Source organism: Phoenix dactylifera, unplaced genomic scaffold, assembly GCF_009389715.1.
Source record: "Phoenix dactylifera cultivar Barhee BC4 unplaced genomic scaffold, palm_55x_up_171113_PBpolish2nd_filt_p 001054F, whole genome shotgun sequence".
NCBI lineage: Eukaryota > Viridiplantae > Streptophyta > Magnoliopsida > Arecales > Arecaceae > Phoenix > Phoenix dactylifera.
The window spans coordinates 40586-64586 of record NW_024068404.1 but is presented as its reverse complement, the minus strand read 5'-3'; the positions used below and the strand labels follow the sequence as shown (position 1 = coordinate 64586).

Genomic DNA, 24001 nt, shown 5'->3' with positions numbered 1-24001 from the left:
GAAAGCTGTGTTTGTAAATAACCCTGTAGCCTATGCTCCATGGCTCATATATTGCCTTACTGATGGTGCGGTATCAAGGATACCACCGTCTTGCACGATTTAGAAGACAATATGTGACATGGCTTCTGTTATTCCCTCACCAATTTGCACTACATGGAACACAAACTTCATAGTTTGGATGCTGCAAATACATGAAAACCACTTCTCCAATCACCCATTCGCACCGCTTAATTTAACATGCTTCCTCGTCGGACAGCGATACAGATACAGGATGGATGCAGAGACATCCAGATAAATCAAGCACTTGCTCTCTTTTATTCTTTTCTGACTATTATTTTTTTTTAAATCTAACAATGCCCATTCTTGCCTGGAAAAGATTTGAGCAAAGAAACGACCTAGGCCTGCCTCAGCATGTTTTTCCTCTGTATCGTGGAGCCTCCTTAGCCTTCCACTGTCCCTCTCTTTCTGGGGAACTTTGCAAAGCCCTCACAAATGAAACTAGAATATGAACCAAGGAACGACGTCAAAATCACAATCCTCCCAGAATAAATGACTCTATGCTTTTACATCGACAACTCAAAACTACAATACGTCATTGTTTCACAGGACAACACTTCTATATAAAGATCCATTCGACGCTTCTTGGTTGCACCTAAAATACGAGGTGGGCATCATGGGGTCAACTGCTGATCTTGAGACCAGGGGCGTGCGGCGTCTTCCATGAATAACAGACGGCATCATCAAATAACGTAGCCCCAGATAATTTGTCATTCGAAATCAGTGATCTGGTGATTTGGGTTCTTCCGAGTCATTCCCTGGGAGACCAAATATTCGAAGATTACGGTCCATGGAACCAACAGCCATGTATTTTGCATCTGCTCCGAACTTTATGCATGTCACTTTTCCTGGCCATAAAAGACAACAGATAAAAAAAAGGCACAGAGAAGGATGTCCAAAAAAGAGCAAAACAAAAATAGCATGCCCAAAAGTAAACCAACTCCTTGGACTACTATGGAAAAAGACATCTAACTCAAAAATTTCACCTAATTCAGCATGTCTAGCGTAAAAGTTTAGAGTAGTAGGATCTTAAATGATTGGGAAAATTTACAATCATAAACAAGTGGATAACAGTGTACGAACCTGTGCCTGATAAATCAGCAAAAGTCTTAATATGATTCCATTCGATCTTTACATTTGCAACTTGGTAGACCCTGCATCAATTAATTTGAAAATAAACCTGATCAATGACCTGAAACAATTGGACAGAAAAGGATTTTGGCAAGTATGTCTCAATCATTGTATCCAAACAGATAATACACTCCATGAATTTATAACAGTAGGAACATACAATCACTGCACTACCCAAATTGATATATGAACAGTCTAAATAACAACAGCACATCAAGAATACAATAGCCGTGGATGATGATAAACAATCTCCCACCAACTGGTGGTTAACACTGAAGGATGCAGCAATTTCCACTCTAGAAAGCTTCAAGAATTAAAAACTGAGGTTTCATGCTGAATTTTCATGCAAAGGATGCTGATCGGATGCTTCCTAAATATACCAGTTTTATACCTACATCTGAGACTAGCTGTTCTATAAAGGACTATTTTTCGGTGAAGCATACCTTATATCAGATCCTGCAATTGCAAGATAGCTTCCACTAAAGTCGAATTCCACTGCAAATAACAGCATAGTTTCTATGCATTAGTGAAAAATGTCCAGGAACAATCATATATACAAAAGTGCAACACGCTACTAAGACACATATATTAACTCCATAAATTCAGAACGCCATTATAATAATTTGTAAAATTTATAGCTTAACAACAGTGCATTGTTCGGTAATTGAAGACAGACAACTCACAAAAGAATTTTACTCTTAGCTTCTTGGAATTTAAACTTTCAAGCAGGTCTGACAAAGAAGCAACCAAGGTTGTTGGAGACAAATTTATATAGAAGTACCACTTCTGGAGTAATGAGATATGAACCATCTCATTACCTAGAAGTGTGATATAAGTTTATTAGTTAAGGCAAAGATAATTAAAGATCTGATACATGAGCATGAGCGTACAGGGAAAATGTTCTGGACCATCAATAATGTCACATAATTGTAATGTCAAGATAATAAATGGTCTATCGTATGAAAATAAAGCAATAAAAAAACATGAATTTCCATTGACTTTTAGGATATAGAACTGAAACAAACAAGATCAGACAAAACGTTCGGATTTTCATCACCATATCATGGAGATTTTTTTTTTTACCAGAGTTTGTTGGACTATCTGAGTCATAGGGAGTAAAGGATCTGAAGTTCCTCAGCTTCCGAAGATCCCACAGCTTAACACCATCAAGAGCTGCAGTCTGGTCAATGAAGACGCAACACATTAGAACAAGGCGAAAAAGTTCTCCCTTGATGTTTCAGCATTTACTAGAGAGAACATACCGCAAGGAAATAACCGTTTTCAGAAAAAGACAAGGAAGTGACTGCTCCCACATGCCCATCAAATTTTGCAACATTTGACTGCAAATAACCGTAAGTCCAGGAAAGCTTGAAATTTTTCAAGGATAGGCGCAACTCAACCATTAGAATATTGTGAATTCAAATGTTTCACGCTTTTACCTGCGATTTTACATCCCAAATTCGAACAAGCGCTTCAGAAGTGCCTGTTCCAAGGATAAGACCATCAGGGTGAAAGGCAGCTGAAGTGTAGCCCTCTTCTCCTGAAGCTTCACCAACCTGCCTATGCATCTTATCAATTAGTTCACATCCTTGGGGTTTGCAAGATTGTTCTTATGCATGAGAGAGAGAGAGAACCTGAGTGAGGCATGATCCAGTAGCAAGATCATAGAAACACCAAGTGTTGTCCAAGGAAGCACTCACAAAATAATTACTCGAAGCATGGACCGTGACTGCTTGTACCTGGTTGAAAAGTTGAAATATAAATTAAAATCACTGATAAGAGGTATAACTAAAATAGCTTACCAAGTAACATGCAAGACCCAAAAAGATCAAGAAAGCTACCATACAATTTCTTGAACCACTACAAGAATTAAAATATCATATCAGGTAATGGAGCAGAAAAACTATCTTGCAGCTATGGTGGCGCTAAGCATAAATTCAGGGTGCATATTGTTTATTTTTTCCCACCAATTCTCTTTCAATAGATAACATAAATGGTAAGAAGAGTGCTGTGCGCATAAATTTTTCAGCAAATTCTGTATAACCATGCCTCTAAAACTAAAGGTTGTCACAGCATTTAATAAGAGTGTCAATTTATATTAAGCAAACTAGTCAATGATATGCAATCTTTGCGCCTGGGGGATGCAAAATCTGACATCTACCCACCAACCCGCACAAATCCCTACCCGGAATAAATGGGCCTGGAGGGGTTTTTCCTGAAGTCAGGTTGGTTCCAGGTCAACTCAAAATCAACCTGATTATAAATGCATGGGTTTCAGTTTGAGCCCCCAGACCTGATGGATCACCAGGAGTGATCTGGTCAGGAACCAATTCCTAGATTCAACATAGTTGATAGTTATCTAAATTTTTTTTTCATGGGGTTTGGTCCAGTTGAAAAAAAAAGGTTATAGAGAGTGATGGGCAGGATAGGCAAAGGGAATTTTGGGATGTGGGGTTGCATTTTACCTAACTTTATCCTTATTTAGTTTTGAAGTTAGATTTCATTTTGTCGTCTGTGATCTTTGAATACCATATTTAACTTTATTTTTTTAATTATGTGTGCTTGATGAGTTAAAACTTAAATGAGTTGGTGGGTGAATATGGCTTTATGCAAAATAAATGGGTTGGATATGCATTTACATTTTCCAACCTGATAATAAATAGGTTGGGTATTAGTTGATTTTTTTGATCCAAACCCAGCTCGACACAGGATTGCCACCCCTATCTGTGCCCTTGTTGACAATCCTTTACTCAGACAGCATCTAGGGCTCCTAGAGATAAAAAAAAATTTCACACCAGGTAAATCCTTCCTTTCCTCCTCTTACTAACATTATAGAATGTTCTTGTAAATTATGGTCAATACCAAATATATAAGCAGTGATTTCAAATCCCGAGTTTATTTGATCAGATTATTGAATCATCTATTACTCCTGAAATTTGTTTGATTCTTATTTCTACAAACATCTTTTTTAGGAGGATAATTAACACCCATTGTGTGGCATAGCAATAAATAACTTGCATATCAAGATTGTGTATATAGACATGTTTTGACTGGTTTTTCTCATCTTCAGCCTTCTAAATGGTTGATAGAAATGCTTTCAAAGATAAAGAATTGCAGTAAATAGAAGGGAGATAGTAACGCCCGCGCAACAGAAGCAAATTGCCTCCGCTCTGTGTTAACCTGTCTGAAAGATTACAGATAATCATTCATGTGGAAACTCGATCTCAGATCATTTTCAACGCAAATCTTGCTGCAAGCTAGCACATTAAGGCTCAATGTTAACAAGACTTTTTGGCAATCACGACAAGGCAATAGCCAAATCCAAACAGCTCAACACATAGGGATTACCACACTACAATTAAAGTGTTTTTCTTTTTTTGAGGAAAACTACAACATAATTCATTCTCATATGTATACGGTAGCAGCATACAGGTATGAATGGAAAATGGCAAGAATCTTAGATTCAAATATAAGCAACAAGCCATTAATTACCAAATTATTATATGATTTTAGCTAATAAGAACTTTCTGAATTACAATAATTGAAAATTGAAGTGTCAATCATGTTTAAAAAGTAAAGACTTCTTGCATGAATTGGGGTTATCATTTATCAACCACTTGTCCTAAAAAGGGAACATGCAGCTCCCAAATATTTTGCTATGGATGCAAGTTTCAGTGACTGATCATACCTCTGCACTATGGTCTTTCAAGATATGTAGACAATTATAATTCCCATCTTCAGTCCCGTGCCAAATACGAACAGTCTGCAGTAGAATGCAAAGTGAATCGACTCAGTGAGATAAAATTAACAACAGTCAGTGTTTACAGATATTTTGAAAATTATATGCAAGATCAAATTTCCAGTTTTTGGATTTTGAAAAATATATGCAATATCAAATTTCCAGTTTTTGTGATATATCCAAAGGCAGATAATGAACTTTGAAATTTTAGTTAGTATTTTACAGCTTACCGTTTCTGAAGCACAGGTTATACTTACATTATTCTCCAAATATGGCTATTTTGGAAGGTCAAATGTAAGTTAAACATACTTTCTACTTCTCAAATATCCTCATGAATAACAAGGGAAAATAGTGGTGGAATTTTCATCAGTCAGCCAGCTTAACTTTTGAGATCTTAGAGGATCCAACTAGTAGGTAATTAAGCATACCAATTTAAAGGACTTTCATCATGTGCATATGTTTGGAAGCATGCTCCTAAGAGAGGGCATTAATGCCCCAATGCAAACAAAATACAAACCAACATTCCCACCTACCAGCCCCTCATTGAAACATGCCCACCCCCAGCAAAACACATTTGGGCACACAGCGCACCAATTTTCTTCTAAGAAAAGATATGGTACTGCTTCCCTTTTTCAATTTTTCGCTTCATGTTCTAGGTATATACCCATTCTCATTTGTCTTTTTTCCTGATGAACTGATCCAACTACCATTTTATCAATAATTCCAGAAGGCAATTCTCAGCTTATAAAGTGCATATATGTAGCATGCATCCGTTGCACTTGCATTACCTCTTTTGAAACCATAGTATGCATATCAGCTATCTTCACGGCAACCATCCAATTCCCATCAATTGGCTGAATGAACAAACTAGAATAATAGTTTGTGCAAAATTCCACCTTAACATTCTGTGTCATGTTTTGATGTGGAGGATGAAATCAATTTACGAATCAATATTGATATTGTTTGATAGTTCCATTGGCTTGCAACATCTTATATCTAATTTCTTGGGTTATATCCATGCTTTTAGGATTCTCCTCATATTTATTAATTTTTCGAATTTATTATTTTGGGCCACCTTGACCTCTAGGCACCTACCTAGCACCTCTTGGGTTATATCCATGCTTTTAGGATTCTCCTCATATTTATTAATTTTTCGAATTTATTATTTAAGAAACTAAATAATTTTATATTTAAGATGTCCAAAATAAGCCATGAAACAGAGTAGTTTCCTATAGACAAAATGTGGATCATTTGGCAAACTAATTAAATATGAAACTATAGCAGTGATATATGGGGTAACAGATGCCTAGGTAATGACTAACCTTGTCTCCTGAGCCAGAAACAAAAAGCTCATCCCGAGGAACAAATTTCACACTTGTAACCTGTAATTTCAGTTAAATACTAATGATATTAGAAGGTTTAAAAAATCCGAGAAAATCAAGAAAGGTCGCTCTAATACAGGAAAAAGACAAAAACCTTCTTTGAGTGTCCAGTGAGTGTACATATGATCTGACCTGTTGACCTATCAAAAAGTACTGCATTTGTATCAATCCCACCAGTTGCAATTATATCCTGTTAATCATTTATGAACATGCTTCAAATAAGACATGCAGATTTCTCAAATTCCAATAAAAAAATGTATGTAATAATTGTTCTTTCAAAATGGCAACTATATTAATAACATTATACACAAAAAACTGAAATGGAAAAACAATTATTCTGTCAGGTTTCATATTTCTTCTATCATTCACAGCAATACTACATATGGACTATATGCATAACATGCACTGGTGACATCTCAATACATGTCTGCCCAATTAAAATACTAAAAAGAGTACTTAAACATTCGATTTAGATCTCTTAGTGGTACATACATGTGTATGTATATGTTAAATATGTATATACACATACATATGTACATGCATACACATATATATACGTATGTAATAAATAAATAACAAATAACAAACATGGTCATCTGTTACCCTTGCACTATGCATGGATATTCTGATATTCAACAAACATTAGCAATGTGAGTAAGTAAAAGCATGCTAAAAAATTATTCAATCTCTTAAAAATGAAATAACCAAACTATACAACCCCACCAAGCTTTATCATCATATTTGATGCTGGTTATTCTTCAATAAGGTATTAAAAAAGACTTCCTAAAAAATACATAGTGTCATGTCTGCAAGGTAACGGCTCATACAAAATTGCTCCAGCCACTCCCAAGTTGGGGTGCAAACCAGCTGAGCTGGGCCAAGTACAAAGGTGCCCAGTCTCTGCTTGTTATATAATTGAGCCCAAGTTTTGGCAACAACTATTCAAACTTGGCTCATCTGTTACTTGGACAAGCCTGTCATCAAGCAGAGGCTGAGTTTCTATTTATTTTTGCAAGCCCAGAGTGTTGTCTTGGCTTATCTGTGAGTCAAGGTCTAACTGATTTTGAGCTTGGCCCATTTCCTTATTGAACAAGCTTGATTGAACCATGCTACTAAGCCAAGCCTGCGCTAACAGCTCCGTTTATTTGAACACCAGAAGCAAATTTGTAGTGATTATCAAAAAATAAATTGATAGGTTTTAGACTAGGACAGAAGTTGGAAAACCCTTCTCTCATGTCAGCCAACTGTCATCAGGTCATAATATTTCAACATTTCATCCACATGGCTGTTGCATAATCTTCTCTCCATGCACAGGAAGCGTTGCCAATGCAGGTGTGGGTGAATACATAGAAATATTTTGTTAAGACAGACAAAAGCATGATAGCAGGTCGAAGCAGAGAAAATCATCAATATGTACCTTTGAAGGATGGATATCAACAGATAGTATGCCTGGCTTGTTAGTCTTGTGAAGGGGATGACTAGAAATCTGTGTGTACCTCTCCAGTGCGTCAATAGGTGCCAATGTAGGAGAAATCTAGCAAACACAAGAAATGCCTTACATCATTTAAGAATCAAATGTAAAAAGTCAAGCCCTAGACATCACTTTACTTTCTTCATCCGGTATAACAAAATAGGACCCCCTTCTCTCTCCATACGCTAGCCACGTGTGTGTGTGTGTGTTTATATCCTTGTATTCCATTTTGTTAATAAAATTTTGGTTCCAACCATTTCTTCCACAAATCATTAGGAAGCTTTGGCTCACATTGATACAAAAACAAGCTGCTATAGTTGCACAGCAAAAAGAATAAATACCTGCCGCTTCTTCCGCTGTCCTGAAAGCATAGCATTACACTCTGTAAGTTCTGCAATCATACCAGGATTTATACCTGGATGAATTCTTTTCCCATCAGGGCCCAACTCCTCCTCTGCAGCTGCAAGTAAGCAAATTCTTGAGATATGGAACCAATTCCTGCTGGACTACTAAAGTTCAATAATAACATAGAAAATAACAGAAACCTCTTTTCCCATTGCTGACAATATTGTTTGCGTTAGCAGAATATGCCATTGATGAAGGAATCTGTCTTTCAGCCTGAGCCAAGAGCATTCTCGCCTCATCCCTTTCCTTCTTTAATCTTGCTATAACACGGCATGCAGCATCATGCTGGCAAATAAATGTAAAGGAAAAATTAAAATAAGTCATGATAACCAAAGGCTTCATAAAGATGTATATATCAGACTACAGAACAAAAAAGACTTCAAACTAGATATATTTATATCAAAGATAAAGTTACTCTAACATCAGCTGCCACCAAGTAGAAAGAACACAGAATGCCCATATGCAATGCCAGAATATGCCACTAATTGCAAAATAAAATAATACAATTAATTAATACCTGGTATAGGGCATGACTTAGCTCTTGCCTTACTGTATGCAATTGCTGTTCCAGTGCAAAATTGGACAGCATCAAAGCATCCCACTCCTGCAAACCAGAGATGAAAATAAAGGTTCAGAAAAATATAGAGTTAAATCTAGACAACTTGTAGCTAAATTAGCATCACCAGACCAAAAGTTTAAATTGTTTACAAGCATACGACCTTACCGCAAATAATATGCATATTCAAAGTTCCAGATGTTATGGTGAGCAACTTAGAGTGCACTATGAATGCCATTATACTTATTGAACATGATTACCTTGATCAACAGTTTTAATACCTAAACAATAAGCTTTTGGAAAAATAATCTCTTTAATCTTTCAGGTTCCACAATATCAGAGGGAAAATTGACTTTGATATCTTCCGTACTTCAATTGCCATTGAAGCATAAGGAAAAATACATTCTAAACTCATACTAGGTTGAAGATCATGTCCTCTATGTTTCTTCGCAAGCCTTTTTTCAACTGAGAGTATGCTATTGCATCAAAGATGATAAATACATAAAAGATGAGATCTATGTCCTTCTCATTTTAAGAAAACCCAGAAATTAGAAAGAAGAAAGAAATAAAAGAAGCAGAATTGATTACATAAGAAGATAATCCTCTTACTCAACCAATAGGAAGATATTCTAAATCATAGTACCATACTACTTGCATTCAGCCAGGAATTGTCAAATGTCAAGTGATCTCATTCAAAAATATCCCACCATATCATGATTTAAGCTTGCCTCTCTTTGTCAATCACATATGGATCCAATCTTCCACACTATATGTGGAAAGACAGTGGCAAGAGGTTCCATATCAAGTCACTATGAGGCAGTAAATAAGATTCAATCTCTCCATATTGTAGGCTTGCTAGTTGCTACTAATGTTTCAGTTCCTTTCAGTAGGTTATCCTCCTTAATACCTTGCAACATCTACCCATCCAAACAAAATCATGAGTTCATACCCTATTGTTCTAAAGAACATTAACCTGCAGTTTCTCGGCTGGTGTTGACCATAGACCTGATTTAGCTTAGGTTGGCTGAGCAGGTGAAACATATTCTCCACTGCAGGGCTCACCATGATATATGCAGACTTCAAGATCTTCTTCCAGATATATGATCAATTCTAGGACTAGCTTTGGAGGCCTTTACCTTTGAAATCATGATTTCAATCTTTTGCCATATCTAAATTATTTGAATTTTGAGAGTTGAAACTTTTTAGGAGAAGTTTGGTTGTAGAAAAAAGAAGGTTTAAAAGCAGAACAATATAAGATACCAACGATAGAGAAACCATCCCAAAATCTATACAATTCACAACCTTAGGGATTATCTGAATTTTCAGTAACAATACCAAATTCTGATATTATACAGCCACAATTTTAATTTTAGAAAGCATGCCAAATTATAATATCATGATTTAGTGGCAAACACAAAATCACCATAAATGACCCGATGAACTGTCCTATTGGCATGAACTCCGAATACAAATCTCAAAGCCCATGAAAAAATACACACAACCCCAAGAAAAAAATTTTGTACTCCACATCGGACCTAGCTAGCACCCTAATATTTGTGAATTCAGAATAAGAAATCTTCTTCTAGAAGCAGGAAATGGACTCGTTAACGAACTCCAAATTAGGACAACAAGAATTTCTTAGTATTTAGTTGGAATACGAACCATACAGACACACACTATGCTTTTAAAACATGATTACACAAAACAGGTCATGTTAAAACCAAAGAGTTTAAGGCACTTACGTTTTGGAACATTCCAAGCAGTCCGGGGATGCTCGCAGCTTGCAAGGATCTTGGCCTCGCTGCCTGCAACAAAAAAGATATATTACGATATTATCCTACAGTATTAGCAGTGCAAAAGTAAGACTTCAGCAATCACTATTACTGCATACTTGTCTGCTGCATAGTAGGCACCTGAACCATTGTATTGTACCAGAATATATTCTTTTGCATTCGTTTAATACTTAACAGAATACTTTTACATTCACTCTACGTCTCATGGGTCAAAAAAAAATTATGTAGCACCTTTTATGAGTCTCTTTCTGTACTGACCTTTTACATGATTATTCTATTATAGCATCACTTGCAAACACAATAAGTTGATTCAATAATCAGCCGAAACAGCCTGCGTCGATAACTTCAGCTAGGTGCAAACTCAATATCCAAAAATGTATTTTACTATAACTCATGCAAGTTTGTTCTTAAGAACAAATCTCCATCACAGAGGCACAGCAAAATTGATTTTTCCCAACTCCCACTCATTTTGTTAATCAATCCCAACAGAAAGTTTAGGGCTTCTCTTGCAAACCAGAATTTCATCACATGCTAGAATCAAAAAGAATCAAGCTCAAGAGTATGCAAAACTAACTCCGACTCTTCCCACACATCTGGGAACTATAATAATGCGCCAGCTTCTCCAAAACTAAAGAGCACGTAAATTCAACTCATTGACACCTGGATGAATCATATAATATGCTAACGTCAATAACAAAGAAAGCAGAAAGACTACTGGAATGTACATATCTGTTTTGAACAATCACCTGTGACAGTGTCGGTGATGCAAGAGAACATGCCAAAAGCACTGTATATATTGCTATAGTCGAGGCCCCATTGACCTAAACCTAGAGTTGGCTAACTAGTAGCTCCATCAAAATCCAAATCGTATGGATAGCTTCCCCCAAGATGGTGCAAAACCAATTATCCAAACATCCGGATAAACAAGATTCTTACCATCTTTGTTAGCATGGCGGTAGAACAACTGGTCAAAGCCAATTAACCATTTTACATGTAGATTTCTGCCTTAGTGATCTCTCCGCAGTTTTATTCCTTTTTGTTTTTCTTCTTTAATTAAGGATGCTGATAGTAGCTAAATTGGGAACCATCAAGAATGAGAACATGCACCTTGTTTGTCTTCACGGGCAAGATATCGTCCATCGTTAGCTCCTCCTTGGTAACCGGACACTTCCCATAATCCTGGACGGACAAACAAAAGAAACAAGAAAGCATCAATTCGACTAAAAAACAGACCGAAACACCAAGAAATGGAAGCACATAAAACCAAGAAACCAACCAGATTGGAGATCTAAAATATTGGTTTCAATTCGAGAGAGTAGGAGAACCGAGGGAGACCTACCGCAATGTGGCGCTCGATCAGCCGGCGCTCGAACAGAAGCCCGGATTCTTTTGAGAGCACCGGCTCCTCCGGCACTTCGCCGGAGACTACAAGAGCGAGAAAGGCAGAGAAAGAGGACGAGAAGAAGGGTCAGTTCAGGAGAAAAATTGCAAGAAGTGAGCGGAGCAAACCCTAGGGTTTTGGGTGGCAGGGAGACGGGAAGGAAGGAGATCGTACTCGCACAGATCATGGCGATGCCAAGCTAGGGTTTCGAGCCCGTGTCGGGGCCTGATGGCCGGAGGAGGATGGCTGTAGGTTTTTGGGAACACCGGGAAAGGGTAGAGAGCGGGGCGGAGGAGACGGGGTTAGAACAGGAATTTTCGTCCGAAGCCAAGTGCATATATATTATGGTTTATGTCTTGACCAAAAAGAGGATCCTACAGCGTCGTGTGATTTTGAGGGGAAAAAAAAAAAAGTTTGGCGGCTATAGGGGTAAGTGCTCCACCATGAGCCTAACCCATTTTCGCGCACTTGTTAAGTAGTTAAGATCTACTCATCGAATAATTAATATGGGACTAAACACAAGCCGCATGAATGCTCATATATTCGCTACGATAATCTTGGCATTCATAATCACATGATTACTTTGAGGATTGGCTTGCGAACTATCTCTCCCATTCAAAGAACAAGAAATACTTAATTAGCCCTTCCACTTATGATTTGTGATACTGTAGCTATGGAAAGAGATAAATCTATCCGAACCTTCCTTTAATCATGGTGGAGAGTTATATTACCTGCCAATGGTCTGAGGGAACATTGCATTTATTAGTTCTGATTATTTTCCTGATCAATTTTGTGCATCCTGCTCCTTCCCTTCCATTGATTCTTCTTCCACTCATTTGTCTTGGCGGCTTTCCCTGTAGTTAATAAATTTCTGCCGCTTAAAGAAAAAAAAAAAAAAAAAAAAGGAAGAGATGTTTCTTATAGAATATGCAGTACTCATCTAAAGTCCTTTGAAAATTTTCTAAAATCTCTTAGAAATGTTCCTTTGGTAGACCAAAATGTGTGCATCTGTTAAGTAATTAGGCAACTTCCTATATATCTCTGTGTATATTATTTTCTTGAGGTCATATGAGTAGGTTGCCCTCTCTTCAATATATCTCTCATGGTTACTGTAACAACCCAGAACCTCATTTAAAATGGCTAGCCGAAAGGTATTATTTGAATTCCTTATTCTTGTATAAATATCCAAAATTTATCCAACGAAATTATTTAGGTTAAGCTGTGAACGGCTAGCTTCTATCTTCCTGTAATTGTGGGGTAGGCATTGCAGGACAAAGAGGTCTTCTGCTAGAAGATATTTCTCAAGTAAATTAAGATCAGGCGTTCTCCTTGTGTTTAACATAACTTACCTGATTATCTTACCTACATTCCTTTCAAAGGGAGCTTATCTTACCTACGTTTTGGAGCTCCTCATCTGGCTCTCTGGATAGGTCTCTTGGTGTTTATACTATAAACCGGGATTAAAACATGCTGCTTTTGTCAGATTTGACACCATTAATCAATTACTTGTGTCATATAGCATAAATTTTTACATACAATGTTCATCTGAAATGTGTGTGTGTGTGTGTATATATAAAGCTGACTAGGTTGTAATCTGAAACTAGTTATTGGTCATTTATCAATAGTTCAGATCCTACTGGATGCCAAAGCTCACAATATTTACTACAGTTAAGATTTATTTGAATTGTAAGTTTCTCAAAAAGAACAAAAAAAATTGAATTACATACCTTGTTAATAATCGAATTTTCACTAGAACATCAGAGCATGCCACACTGCGACAGAAGTTTATACATAAAACCACACGACCAAAAAGCTCCCTTTCACAGAATATCAACACTAGATAGTAGTACATTACACCGAAACATTTCCAACTGGTTTCTCTGGAGATGCTTTCCAGGAGCTCTTGCCTTACTTTTGCTGCTTTCTTAGAGTTCTTTTTCATGGCATATAATGTGTTTTCTTGCTTTATTATGGTCTCGAGTGTTCATTGTTCTAGTAGTTGCGGTTCTTGCCGTCTAGAATTTTTCAATGTTGTTTCTCCCAGATGATCAGAAAAGAAAACATATCGTATGCGCCTTGGTCTGCTACTAGTAGAATCTGCTTAACTTTTCGGTGTATTCAATAAAAAAAAGGCTTCAAAACATCACATGCACAGCTGAGAGCGGGCTTGGCTCCAGGCGGCTGAGATTCGATAGCTCGGAACATCTAGAGCTCTACTTCTGCTCGTTGAGCATCTCGTACGGTGTTCTTCACCTGGGAGCCCTCACCTCTGAGTTTCCTCACTACATACTGGATGGCGGTAGAAGACGTGGTACCGACTTTATCATCAGAGATCCAGACTCAAGGGTGATTGTAACTGGTGGTTGCCAGATCTTCAACACTTTGGGCCTGGAGGTTGAGTTGAGGGCGGCTTGGACCGGCCTGGGTTATGCTCGGTGGGCTCTGCAGGCTAGATTTGTTATGCTAGAGGGTGATTCAGCAACAGTTATTGGCTAGATCCAGTAGAGTGAGGACGGTGTGGGGGACTACTAGCCATTGCTTAGAGATATCCAAGCTATAGTCTGTGATGGGATGATTCTTCATGCAAAGCATGTGTATCGAGAGACCAATGAGGTAGCGGATTTGGTGATCTTATATGTGGCCAACCACTTCGGTGACACCTTTTGGATTAGAAAGAGGGAGTTGCTCGGTGTACTCCGGAATTTATTATTTTTCGATTTTTTTGGCTGTATTCGTATCCGTTCTGTATGACACATCTACTTTGTCGGAAAAAAAAAGAAACACCACCTGAAGTAAGCCTCTGTCTCAGTGCATTCTCTATTACTCCAGTAGCACAAATTAATCCTACAACCAGAATATGTGGATGGTTTTGATTGTGGTAGGATTTAAAGTAGAAATTTCTTTTAGCTTGAGTCTGTGCCATTTTTAACTGGCTAAATTTCTTTCAGAATTTTTAGTCACTATCTGAACCATGTACACCTGGCTAAGTTTGATGAGAACTAGAATTGAGTTAATTACTCACTAAAGTTCCACCAATAACAGCCCTCCAGATAGAGTAACTTCCTAAGCCGGGGTTTTAGAGGACATGACTGCAATGCACTATTTTGGTCGCTTAGGACCTAATCTTCTCCGACTCAAAATGGTGAGTTGAATCTAATCCTTTTTGGTTGGCCGTGTTACTGCTTATAGGAACCCGCATCCCTCCGTTAGTTAAAATTCCAAAGAGTTTACCTAAATGGTGGAAAGTTGTAACTATATCTGGTACACGATAAACAGTCAACGGCTAAAAGCCAGTATAGGTATCTCGCTACAAGGGGAAGTTTGCCCCGGGAAAGTCTCCTTTACTCCTCTAAAGATAACTAAGAATAACATGATATTGGTAATTCAGTATAACCACCAAATAGGAAACCAAACCCAGTTACAAAACTGGTTATTAATGCCCGGGTAATCTCGGTTAGAGGTGAATGACATGGTGCCAGGATGGCAAGCCACCTATAAATAGGAATGCTATCAGGTGAATTGGGATGTTAGGCAAACAAACACAATGTTTAGTTAGGGGGATAGCATTGATTAGTAATGATCAACACATACTCAATAAAATTCTATGCTTTTTTTTTTGAGCGAATAAAACTCTACATTTCATGAATAAATATTCTGAACATGCCATGCTGCCTTGTTAAATTACAATTAGTAGTCCCTCTAACATCAATGGATTCTTCACATGCTAGTCAAGACACATGATGCATTCCGAAAGATCACAAATATTAGCACAAAATTCTCTACGGTCAATAAAAATTTTGCCAGGATAGGGTTCTGCAATTTTATTTTATTTTTTAGTACAGATACATTCGATAAAGTCAGAAAACAATAAATTTTAGAGCACTCTAGGCAACTTTCCTTCTCCAACCCATAGGATACCCCGGAGTGACTAGCCACATACGAAGCCACCCAGTCCACAGTCCTGTTTGCCTCTCTAAAAATATGATTAGCTTGAAAGGCCACATCATCACTCATCATAGCCCAAATATTTCGAAGCGAAAGGTGGCCTCCTCCATTGGGTTCTGTGTTTCTTTTTTTGTTTATTTTAGTACAATAGCGGCCATACATAGTGGGTGTAGATGCGACCAACAAAGTCAGAAAACAAAAGGCTACATAAAGGCTCTGGCACGTACCCACTGTCCAACCAAATAAATTCACCAGAGTGATGAGCTGCAAATGAGGCAACCCAATCAGTGACCCTATTTGCCGTTCTGTGTTCCTTCGTAAGCATGATGGTGACCGTGAATTGTGGGGGAAAGGCAGCACGAAAGAATGAAGTGGCCCAGTCCAAAATGAATTGTGGGGCGACACCAGGTCGCCGCTGCCGCGTCCGCTGAGTCCTACGTGGCGATACTTTCAGGCCGCCGTGGGGCCCGTGGGCCGGGCACAGGGAGGGTCTCGTGGTTCCCCGTTAACCTCGGGGCCTAACCGCTGACGGCGAGTCACCGTACGAAAAACGGCCGTTATTTGTCCTCCCCGTCCTCTCATAGTCTTCCGATCTTGTAGTCTCCGAACTCGCCATATTTAGTACACCCACCCGCGTCCCGCTTCTCCATCCTCGGGCTGGTCCATCTCTCTCTGTCTCTCCCCCTCTCCAAACCTCATCCTATATATTGGAAAGGGGTCTCTGTGTTGGCTTAGGAATTTTTTGTATTCCATCTTTCTTTCTTTCCTTTTTCTTTTTTTTTTTTATTTGGAAGGATTAGGAGTAGGAGAAGAAAAGGAGAGGAGACATTTGCATTGAGACAGGATTTCTGTTATTATTATTATTATTTTCAGAAGAGTACGGAAGCTCGTGAAGGAGAGATGTTGCAGGACGTGATCCATCCCTCCTCGGAGCCACTCTCCATTGTAATTCTCTCATCCGTATTGCTCTTAGTTTAGATTTTTTTTTTCTTTTTTAAGTGTTGAAACTTCTCTAAAGGTTTGCATATATGTTATCATTTGCACACAATCCCTTTTAATTTCTTTTCGTTGCATGTTGTTCTACAAAATCTTTATGCTGTCTTATCTTATTTTCCTCATAGTTCTGCATGAAGCCGCTGTTCCCATGGTTCAAAGCAGTACCTGTTTGGAGTAAAAAAAGTTCAATTTATTCATTAAAGCCAAGCAAATATATAAGCTACATTTTTTTAAAAAAAATTAAAAAGCATTTTTCGAGTTTAAGAAAGAATAACAGATTTCACGCGAGTGCATGCGCCACTTATCCTCAAAATGTCCCCCTTTTCCCTTCAAATTTAGATTCATTTTATATCTCCAGCTTTTGGTGTTTGTTGTGTTCAAACAAATAAAATTATATGTTTAATTCCAATCTATACCTGAGTTTGCAAATCCTATATCCAAACCATCTCCGTTTCCTGCGTGTTTTAATCTCAAACAGCACGCAATATAAGACAGGTCTTCCCCTTACATTGCCTCCATTTTAGTTCTTGTATTCCCAAAATGGCTCGTCAATATTTCTCTCTTCGATGTCCTTACGTGGATTTTTTTGCACCCGTATTCTCACCGCCGGTGGTGGTCAAGATCATAGATATATACTCATTAGTATTCTTCGGAACCTTTGTCTGCACACGGTGACGCATGAAAGCTCAGTGGTGTACGGTAACGCGACCAAAGCCATATCCTTTCGGAAAAGACTGAAGCACCAGTACAATGGATAGAATCTCTGCACTTTGACTTTGCTAACTCCCAAGGTAAACGTGGCGGAGTTCGGATTTCCTTTCCCATCTAAGACCGGACATACTTTATAAACGACATGGTCTGAGATTAACCTTTTTTTCTCTCTTTTAGGAGACGACTTCCTTTTTTTTTTTCACCCTTGGGTTTCATACTCCAGAAATATCTATATTTAAACAGTTTGCGCACGATATTATATTTAGGAATTTATTAGGTATAGGGCTGAGTTCAGCTTAGGCCGAAAATTTCTGACTATTCTTGAATTTCTAGAGAGCTTAGGGCAGCAAATTGTGAACCAAACCTAACTTGATTCTGCTAACGTAGCACAACAAGAGAATGGTTGTATGTATTTTGCTGTTAATTAGTATGACCTTGAACATATAATCGCACCCAAGTGTCATCAATGATGTGGGTCAAGTAGTGAGGGCCCACAAAGCAGGAACAGAATGAGTTAGTTGACTTAGAAACATTTGATATTAGGATCTGAAGTGCATCTAACCATCGCAACCATCGCCACATCTAACCATCACTCCATTCCCACACTCCAACTCTATCCCTTCGGCCATATCTCTTTTTTTTTATACTAAGAGAGGCAAAAGCTATCTAAAACTTTATTGATATTTACAGAAAAAACGAGTTACAGAAAGTAGAGAGTCTGTTAGATTAGAACGGCATGTGTTAGTTGTAACCAAATAAACCTAGAAAACAGTAAAAAAATCTACTGTAGCAAAACTAAAAAAATTTGCAAAATATAGATCAATTCTTAAACAGATGCATTATCTTCTAAAACTCCTATAATTAGACAGTGAACATGGTGCCATCATTGCTGGTTAAGCACCTTTCCGGCCTACGCTCCCCTCTGGTGGGCAGCTAGGTCAACCCAGACATCGACTTTTTCTGTCACCTCCTTCGGTCCATGAGTGGACCTTATCTAGACGAAGTTGGATACATTCATTGCTATGAAAAGAAAGGAACCATCTAGAAGGATATAAATCGAGACTCCGTAATTGAACTAGTCACCACCTTACATATATCGTCCGTCTCGAGTCTGGACTTCCATAAACTTGGGTCCCTTTCAGTTTCCACTTCTGGGTGCATCTGTGATTTATTTTTTTTTGTGTTTTGAACCTGTTTTGTTTAATTGCTGACGCCGCGTCCTTGTGGACGCATATGGAGTGCAATCGGTCACGTCTTGGGTTTGAAAAAATTGTGAGCGCATGCGTGCAGGAGAGCCCCATCGCGGCACAGATCCTGGACTTCTACGACGACGACGGCAGCGATCTCTTCCCCCACTACGATACCCAACTACTCCGCTCCTCCGACGACGTCTCCACCTCCTATGCCGCCCCCTCCGTCTCCGTCTCAGCCACCACTGCACCTCTCTGCTGCTCCAACGAAGCCTCTTTTAGCCCCTCCGCCGCCAACGTCTGCTCCCCCTTCCTCTCCATCGACGCCGCCACCCTCTCCGCCCTCCTCGACGCCCCGCGGCCGCCGCTCCCCGGGGTCGATCACCCGTCCCCGACCAACCCCTCCTCGATGTTCCCGGTCCCACCGCAGTCCGTCGGGGACCAGCACCAGCACCAGATGATGGACCCCTTCGCCCCGATCGGGCTAACGGATCCGATCCCGGTTGGCGGGTACGGCGCCTACTCGCCCGAGTCCGTGGCGCCGATCCACATAGGGGGCCCATCGGCGCAGCAGCAGGCGTTGGCGTACGAGGAGGAGTGCCTGGCGGCGATGGCGGGCGGGCTCGTGGGGTTGGAGGCGGCGGTGCAGCCGCCGTCGTTCGCGTTTCCGGATGGGGGTGGCATCGGGGCGTTGTACCATCAGGGGCGGATGGTCGGAGGAGAAGGGCCGCAGGGCTTCTTTAATGCGGGGATGATGATGGTGGGACCCAGGGGGCAGGTGGCGGAATACCAGCCATTGGTTGAGGGGGCGGGAAACGTGGGGATCTACGGCCCGGAGCGGGTCTACGGCTCCGGCGACCTGCAGCAGGTGCCAACTTCAAACTTCGCACTCGAACGTCTCTGCTCTTATATTCTCTTTTTTCTTCTTTTACTAATTAATATTTCAATTTATGAACGACTTGTTTGATTAAAAATCAAGTTAAGCTTCAGTTACATTTTGACGACACGGCTAGTAAATAGACTAGGACTGTGGTCATCTTCTCATATAAATAAGTATCTACTTAGATTCAACTGGAGAATTAGCTGGATCAGAGTGTTCGATGAGCCATATCCGAAGACTCTGAACTCTGAACATAGGTTTTTGTTTGGTTTTCCTACAATGGAGCTTGGTCATCCTTTTGAAACAATGAGTAATCTGATGGCATAAAGGTCAGCTTACATTGGCTTAGTTCAGCATCTTTAGCCTAATTAACCAAGACAACAGCATCTTAAGCCTACCTATACATTTATTAGCGTGCAAAAGGGTCGGGACCTGTCTTTCATACTTTAAACCTAACTTAATTGTAGGGCTACTGGTCTAAGATATGGACCCATACCAGACTCACTCACTCCATCTACTGATCAGCTCTGTTTAGGTCCTGTCTGAATTCTAGAAGTTAGATCTCAATCTTTGAACACCTTTTTAGAGTGGTTGGTTGTAGGGAAAATAGTACTATTAAGATCCAATCTTACTAGATCCAAATCATACCTAAGTTTTTTTTTTTGTCTCGATTCACTGGTTCATCTAGAAGTTAATTATAGGAAGCCAACCAGAAAGAATCTGGTTCACTCTAGACCTACTAAACAACAGCTCGTTCCATAAGGTGATGCTGCGCAGACATTTGTCATGGATTAGATGGCTTTGGGTTTTATATGCCAAGCCACACATATAACTTACAGCCCCACCAATTGCACTGCCATGCCCAACAAGAGTGCTCCAAACAGCGAGAAATGTTCCTGGACACCTGGAATTGTTGATATATCACTCAACTTCCAGAGTTTCTTGAGTTCCTCTGGATCATGGAGTTGGGCACCACACTTTTTTGTTGAGTCTGACTGGAATCGGGTTGTACCTCTTGTATGAAAGAATGATTGATCTTTTTTCATGACATCGACCATTGGATGGCACTTTGCACAGCTCTCAAGACACTCTTAACTCCTTGAGACATCCGTCTGCATAGATCTTAAAATAATTATTGCACGATCTAATGATGATGCGCACGAAAGAAGGTGAATCATTCTTTCGCGTGAAACATACAACCACCCCTATCCAATCTGACTGCAGAATGTAGTAAGCCAACAACTTTTTGACCTTCATGTGCATCAATAATTGTGCATCTACAAGGCAGCATGAAGAATCAAACCTCTCGATAGGCCAGGAACTCTTTGGAATGGTTGACTGGCTTTGCTAACCATCCTACAACCAACAAATGAAATTTTTGTAATGGTGCACTGACCATCATCAAGTTTGTTCCTTTCTAAGGTGATTGGAGGAAATCAGCATCTGATGGGTGGGTGCAGCGGAGGGCCAACACCATTACCAGCATCAGACATCTCAGCATTAGATGAGTCCACCTTCAAAGTTGGTCGCCTCTCTGCGGAAGAGAGGAAGGAGAAGATCCATAGATACATGAAGAAGAGGAATGAACGAAACTTCAGCAAAAAGATCAAGGTAGACAGAAGACATTCGCCTCATGGCCATCTGAGATAATGAGCTTTTAATTTTGAGATTGGTATTCTTGCATATTACTGCTCGCTAATGGTCCAAATTGATTGGGGAAAAATGCAGTATGCCTGCAGGAAAACTCTAGCAGACAGCCGGCCTCGTGTCCGAGGGCGATTTGCAAAGAACGATGAGTTTGGAGAGGCAACAAGACCCACCTCAAGCCACCATGAATTTGATGAGGAGGAGGAAGTAAGATTTATAGTAATCTCATTTTTTCTATGCATCATGCTAATTGTCCAGAAAAGCTCAGCAGTTTGCAATGGAGAAACTAGCAAGCATATAAAAGAAATGGTGATTATGAACAACATAATATATCACAACCTTAACTTATTTCAAAAATTACTTAATTATGATATCGTACGAAGGTGGACCGATCCATTTTCTGAATTGTCTTACGTTGAATCCTCATCAGTATTGGAACACAGTTGCCAGAAATGGTCCACCCTGCCTCATTTGATTGTTAACAGTTCAAAATATTTAAAAATGAGAACTAACGCTAATATGAAACATTAAAGGCCTCCAGATTATAACCCTGTTGAGACCAGATTATTAAAAAACCCATTCTGTAAAAGCATCTATAGGTTACATTTCCAAGATTTTAAGTTTTAAGCTTGACTTGTCAGAAACACGTAAAACTAACATATTTTCCTTCTTGCTTTAATCCTTTTTTTAACTCCATTTAAAACTCCTACCACCAAATCGAAGTGAGCTACTTGTCAGATCTCAATAAAACCTACATGCTTTGCTACAGCGGATCTCAATATCTTTGTTAATTTCAATAAGAAAGAAAACCTTTTTTTTTTTTTACCTTGGATTAAGCACAGGTTTTTCTTTTCTTTTTTCATGACATTATTGCTAGTGCTATTTGCAGGTGGTGGCGAAGGAAGAAGAAGATATACATGATTCCTCAGATATACTTGCCCACATCAGTGGCGTGAATTCCTTCAAATACAACTACACACTGGAGTCCTGGATATGAGTCATATGACTGCTATGTGTGGCCATTCACCAGCGGGTATAATCTGCCATCCCGTTCAAATAAAAGGAATGGCATGGAGATTGTTTTTTCCAGTAGTGTTGTATAACACAATTTGCATGATTGCAGAAACAGGAAGAGATTTCCTTCCCATTCTCTTGTTATCTTGTTTCAACGTCGAAGACCCGTATCTGGGCATTCGATACATACTTCACACTAAAAAATAAAGCTGGAATCTTTATGTCCTAAAGAAAGCTATAACAACAGTCAGAATGACCGAAGTTATAGAGAAAAAAGTCCAGTATATGAAATGTTAGCTTACATTGTATACTATCATGCACATATGTAAATGTTACCTTGATAAATGACTTAATTGTAAGCAATGAAGTTGACCTCTTTGGTCACTCTTATGCAGGGAGGGAACAACCCCTATTATTTGCACTATTTTTCACAATAAAATAAATTATGCTTTGTGGAATGCTTCATTAACTCATGCAGTGGTTCTGCTCGAGTCATTCCCCTTCTCCTAAATAGAAACCTTGTTATCCACCTCAGATCAAGGGCCTGTTTAGGTTGTACCGGAGCATCATTTTATTGCCTGAGAGATCATGGACATTACTGACAGTAACAATAGTACCATCAACCAGAAGAGAAAGTTTTAGAACCAAATCCTTCATTATGGATCATGTAATCATGAGTGATGAAGGATTCTGAAATTTTGGCAAATATATGCCGGCAAATTCAGAAGGTGTTTCACAAACAATCTATAGTTTATGAAACGAAAAGGTCAGGAAATGAAAGATGGATGCAATACAGTGGTTATGGGAAGAATATTTGACCTTGTGACGATTTAGTCAGAATAATGAAGATTTGGTATGGGTGCAAACTTCTGTTTGTATTCTTGTCCTTAACCATAGACACGAAATTTTGCCAAAGCACGAAGGTTGGATTAGATTTAGCAAATAGCATAGCAAAAACCCGACAATATTGAAGATATTTTAAATACATAACAGGTCAGATCCTGAGAAGAAAAGTTGTCAATTTTTAGGCATTTGTCAATCTCCACAATCCAAATGAATAGATTCCTTCTGCAAGATCACAGGATAATTGTAGTTATCCTGAAAAAGATGACTTCAAAACTGCAGGATCATTATGTGTGATCATTTGCCATATTCACAGAAACCAATTCAGATATTGGAAGTAATTGAATTGATGTAAGTTGAGAATCAATCCTACAACACAGATCAGAATAACTTTGGGTCAAATTATGGCCTCCATGAGCTTGATGGGCTTAGAAATGTGCTGCTGACCCATGGACAAAGCTATACAGGATAGGTCACGTAGCACAGCTGATGCCAAATATACTCGCTGGGTGGATACCTAGCTGGGCAAAGGTCTACAGTATCTGTCACCTTTAGAGTTCAAATTTTCTGATATTAGTAGACATGTATCGGGTTGTTGAAGGTAGGGCTGGAATATAGAGTTCAAGTGCAATGAAGATATTAGCTTTTGCTAAGTTTTTGGTCAACATATTTTGAACTTGAGGATATCCACTTCCTTCTCCTCCTCCTATTTCCCTCTCTGTTTTTCTTCCTCTCTAAATCCTATCTTTTCTTCCTTCACATTGAATTTGGTATCATAACTTGAAAAAAGTTCTACATTACTCCGATATCAGAATTAGCTGATTATTTGAGCAAAATGAGTTTGACCCACTGGTCATCTT

At 39.1% G+C, this 24001-nt stretch overlaps 2 protein-coding genes across 2 annotated transcripts; one reads left to right on the top strand and one right to left on the bottom strand.

The window, feature by feature from the left end:
* Window positions 1-493: 493 nt before the first annotated feature.
* Window positions 494-12250, bottom strand: LOC103703895 (pre-mRNA-processing factor 19-like). Its single transcript, XM_008786938.4, has 18 exons — window positions 12090-12250; window positions 11874-11959; window positions 11642-11713; window positions 10484-10546; window positions 8703-8789; window positions 8326-8470; window positions 8122-8240; window positions 7727-7843; window positions 6404-6499; window positions 6250-6309; window positions 4877-4951; window positions 2823-2927; window positions 2628-2744; window positions 2451-2528; window positions 2272-2368; window positions 1632-1683; window positions 1141-1211; window positions 494-905 (listed from the first exon to the last, which is right to left on the bottom strand). The coding sequence occupies exons 1-18, from the start codon at window positions 12100-12102 to the stop codon at window positions 778-780; spliced, it is 1581 nt and encodes a 526-aa protein (XP_008785160.1). The 5' UTR covers window positions 12103-12250; the 3' UTR covers window positions 494-777.
* A 4333-nt stretch (window positions 12251-16583) lies between these two features.
* LOC103703997 lies at window positions 16584-22692 on the top strand. Its single transcript, XM_039121386.1, has 6 exons — window positions 16584-16805; window positions 18858-19625; window positions 21060-21248; window positions 21366-21491; window positions 22174-22317; window positions 22408-22692. Exons 1-5 carry the CDS (start codon window positions 16761-16763, stop codon window positions 22279-22281), a joined length of 1236 nt encoding a protein of 411 aa, XP_038977314.1. The 5' UTR covers window positions 16584-16760; the 3' UTR covers window positions 22282-22317; window positions 22408-22692.
* The last annotated feature ends 1309 nt before the right edge of the window (window positions 22693-24001 follow it).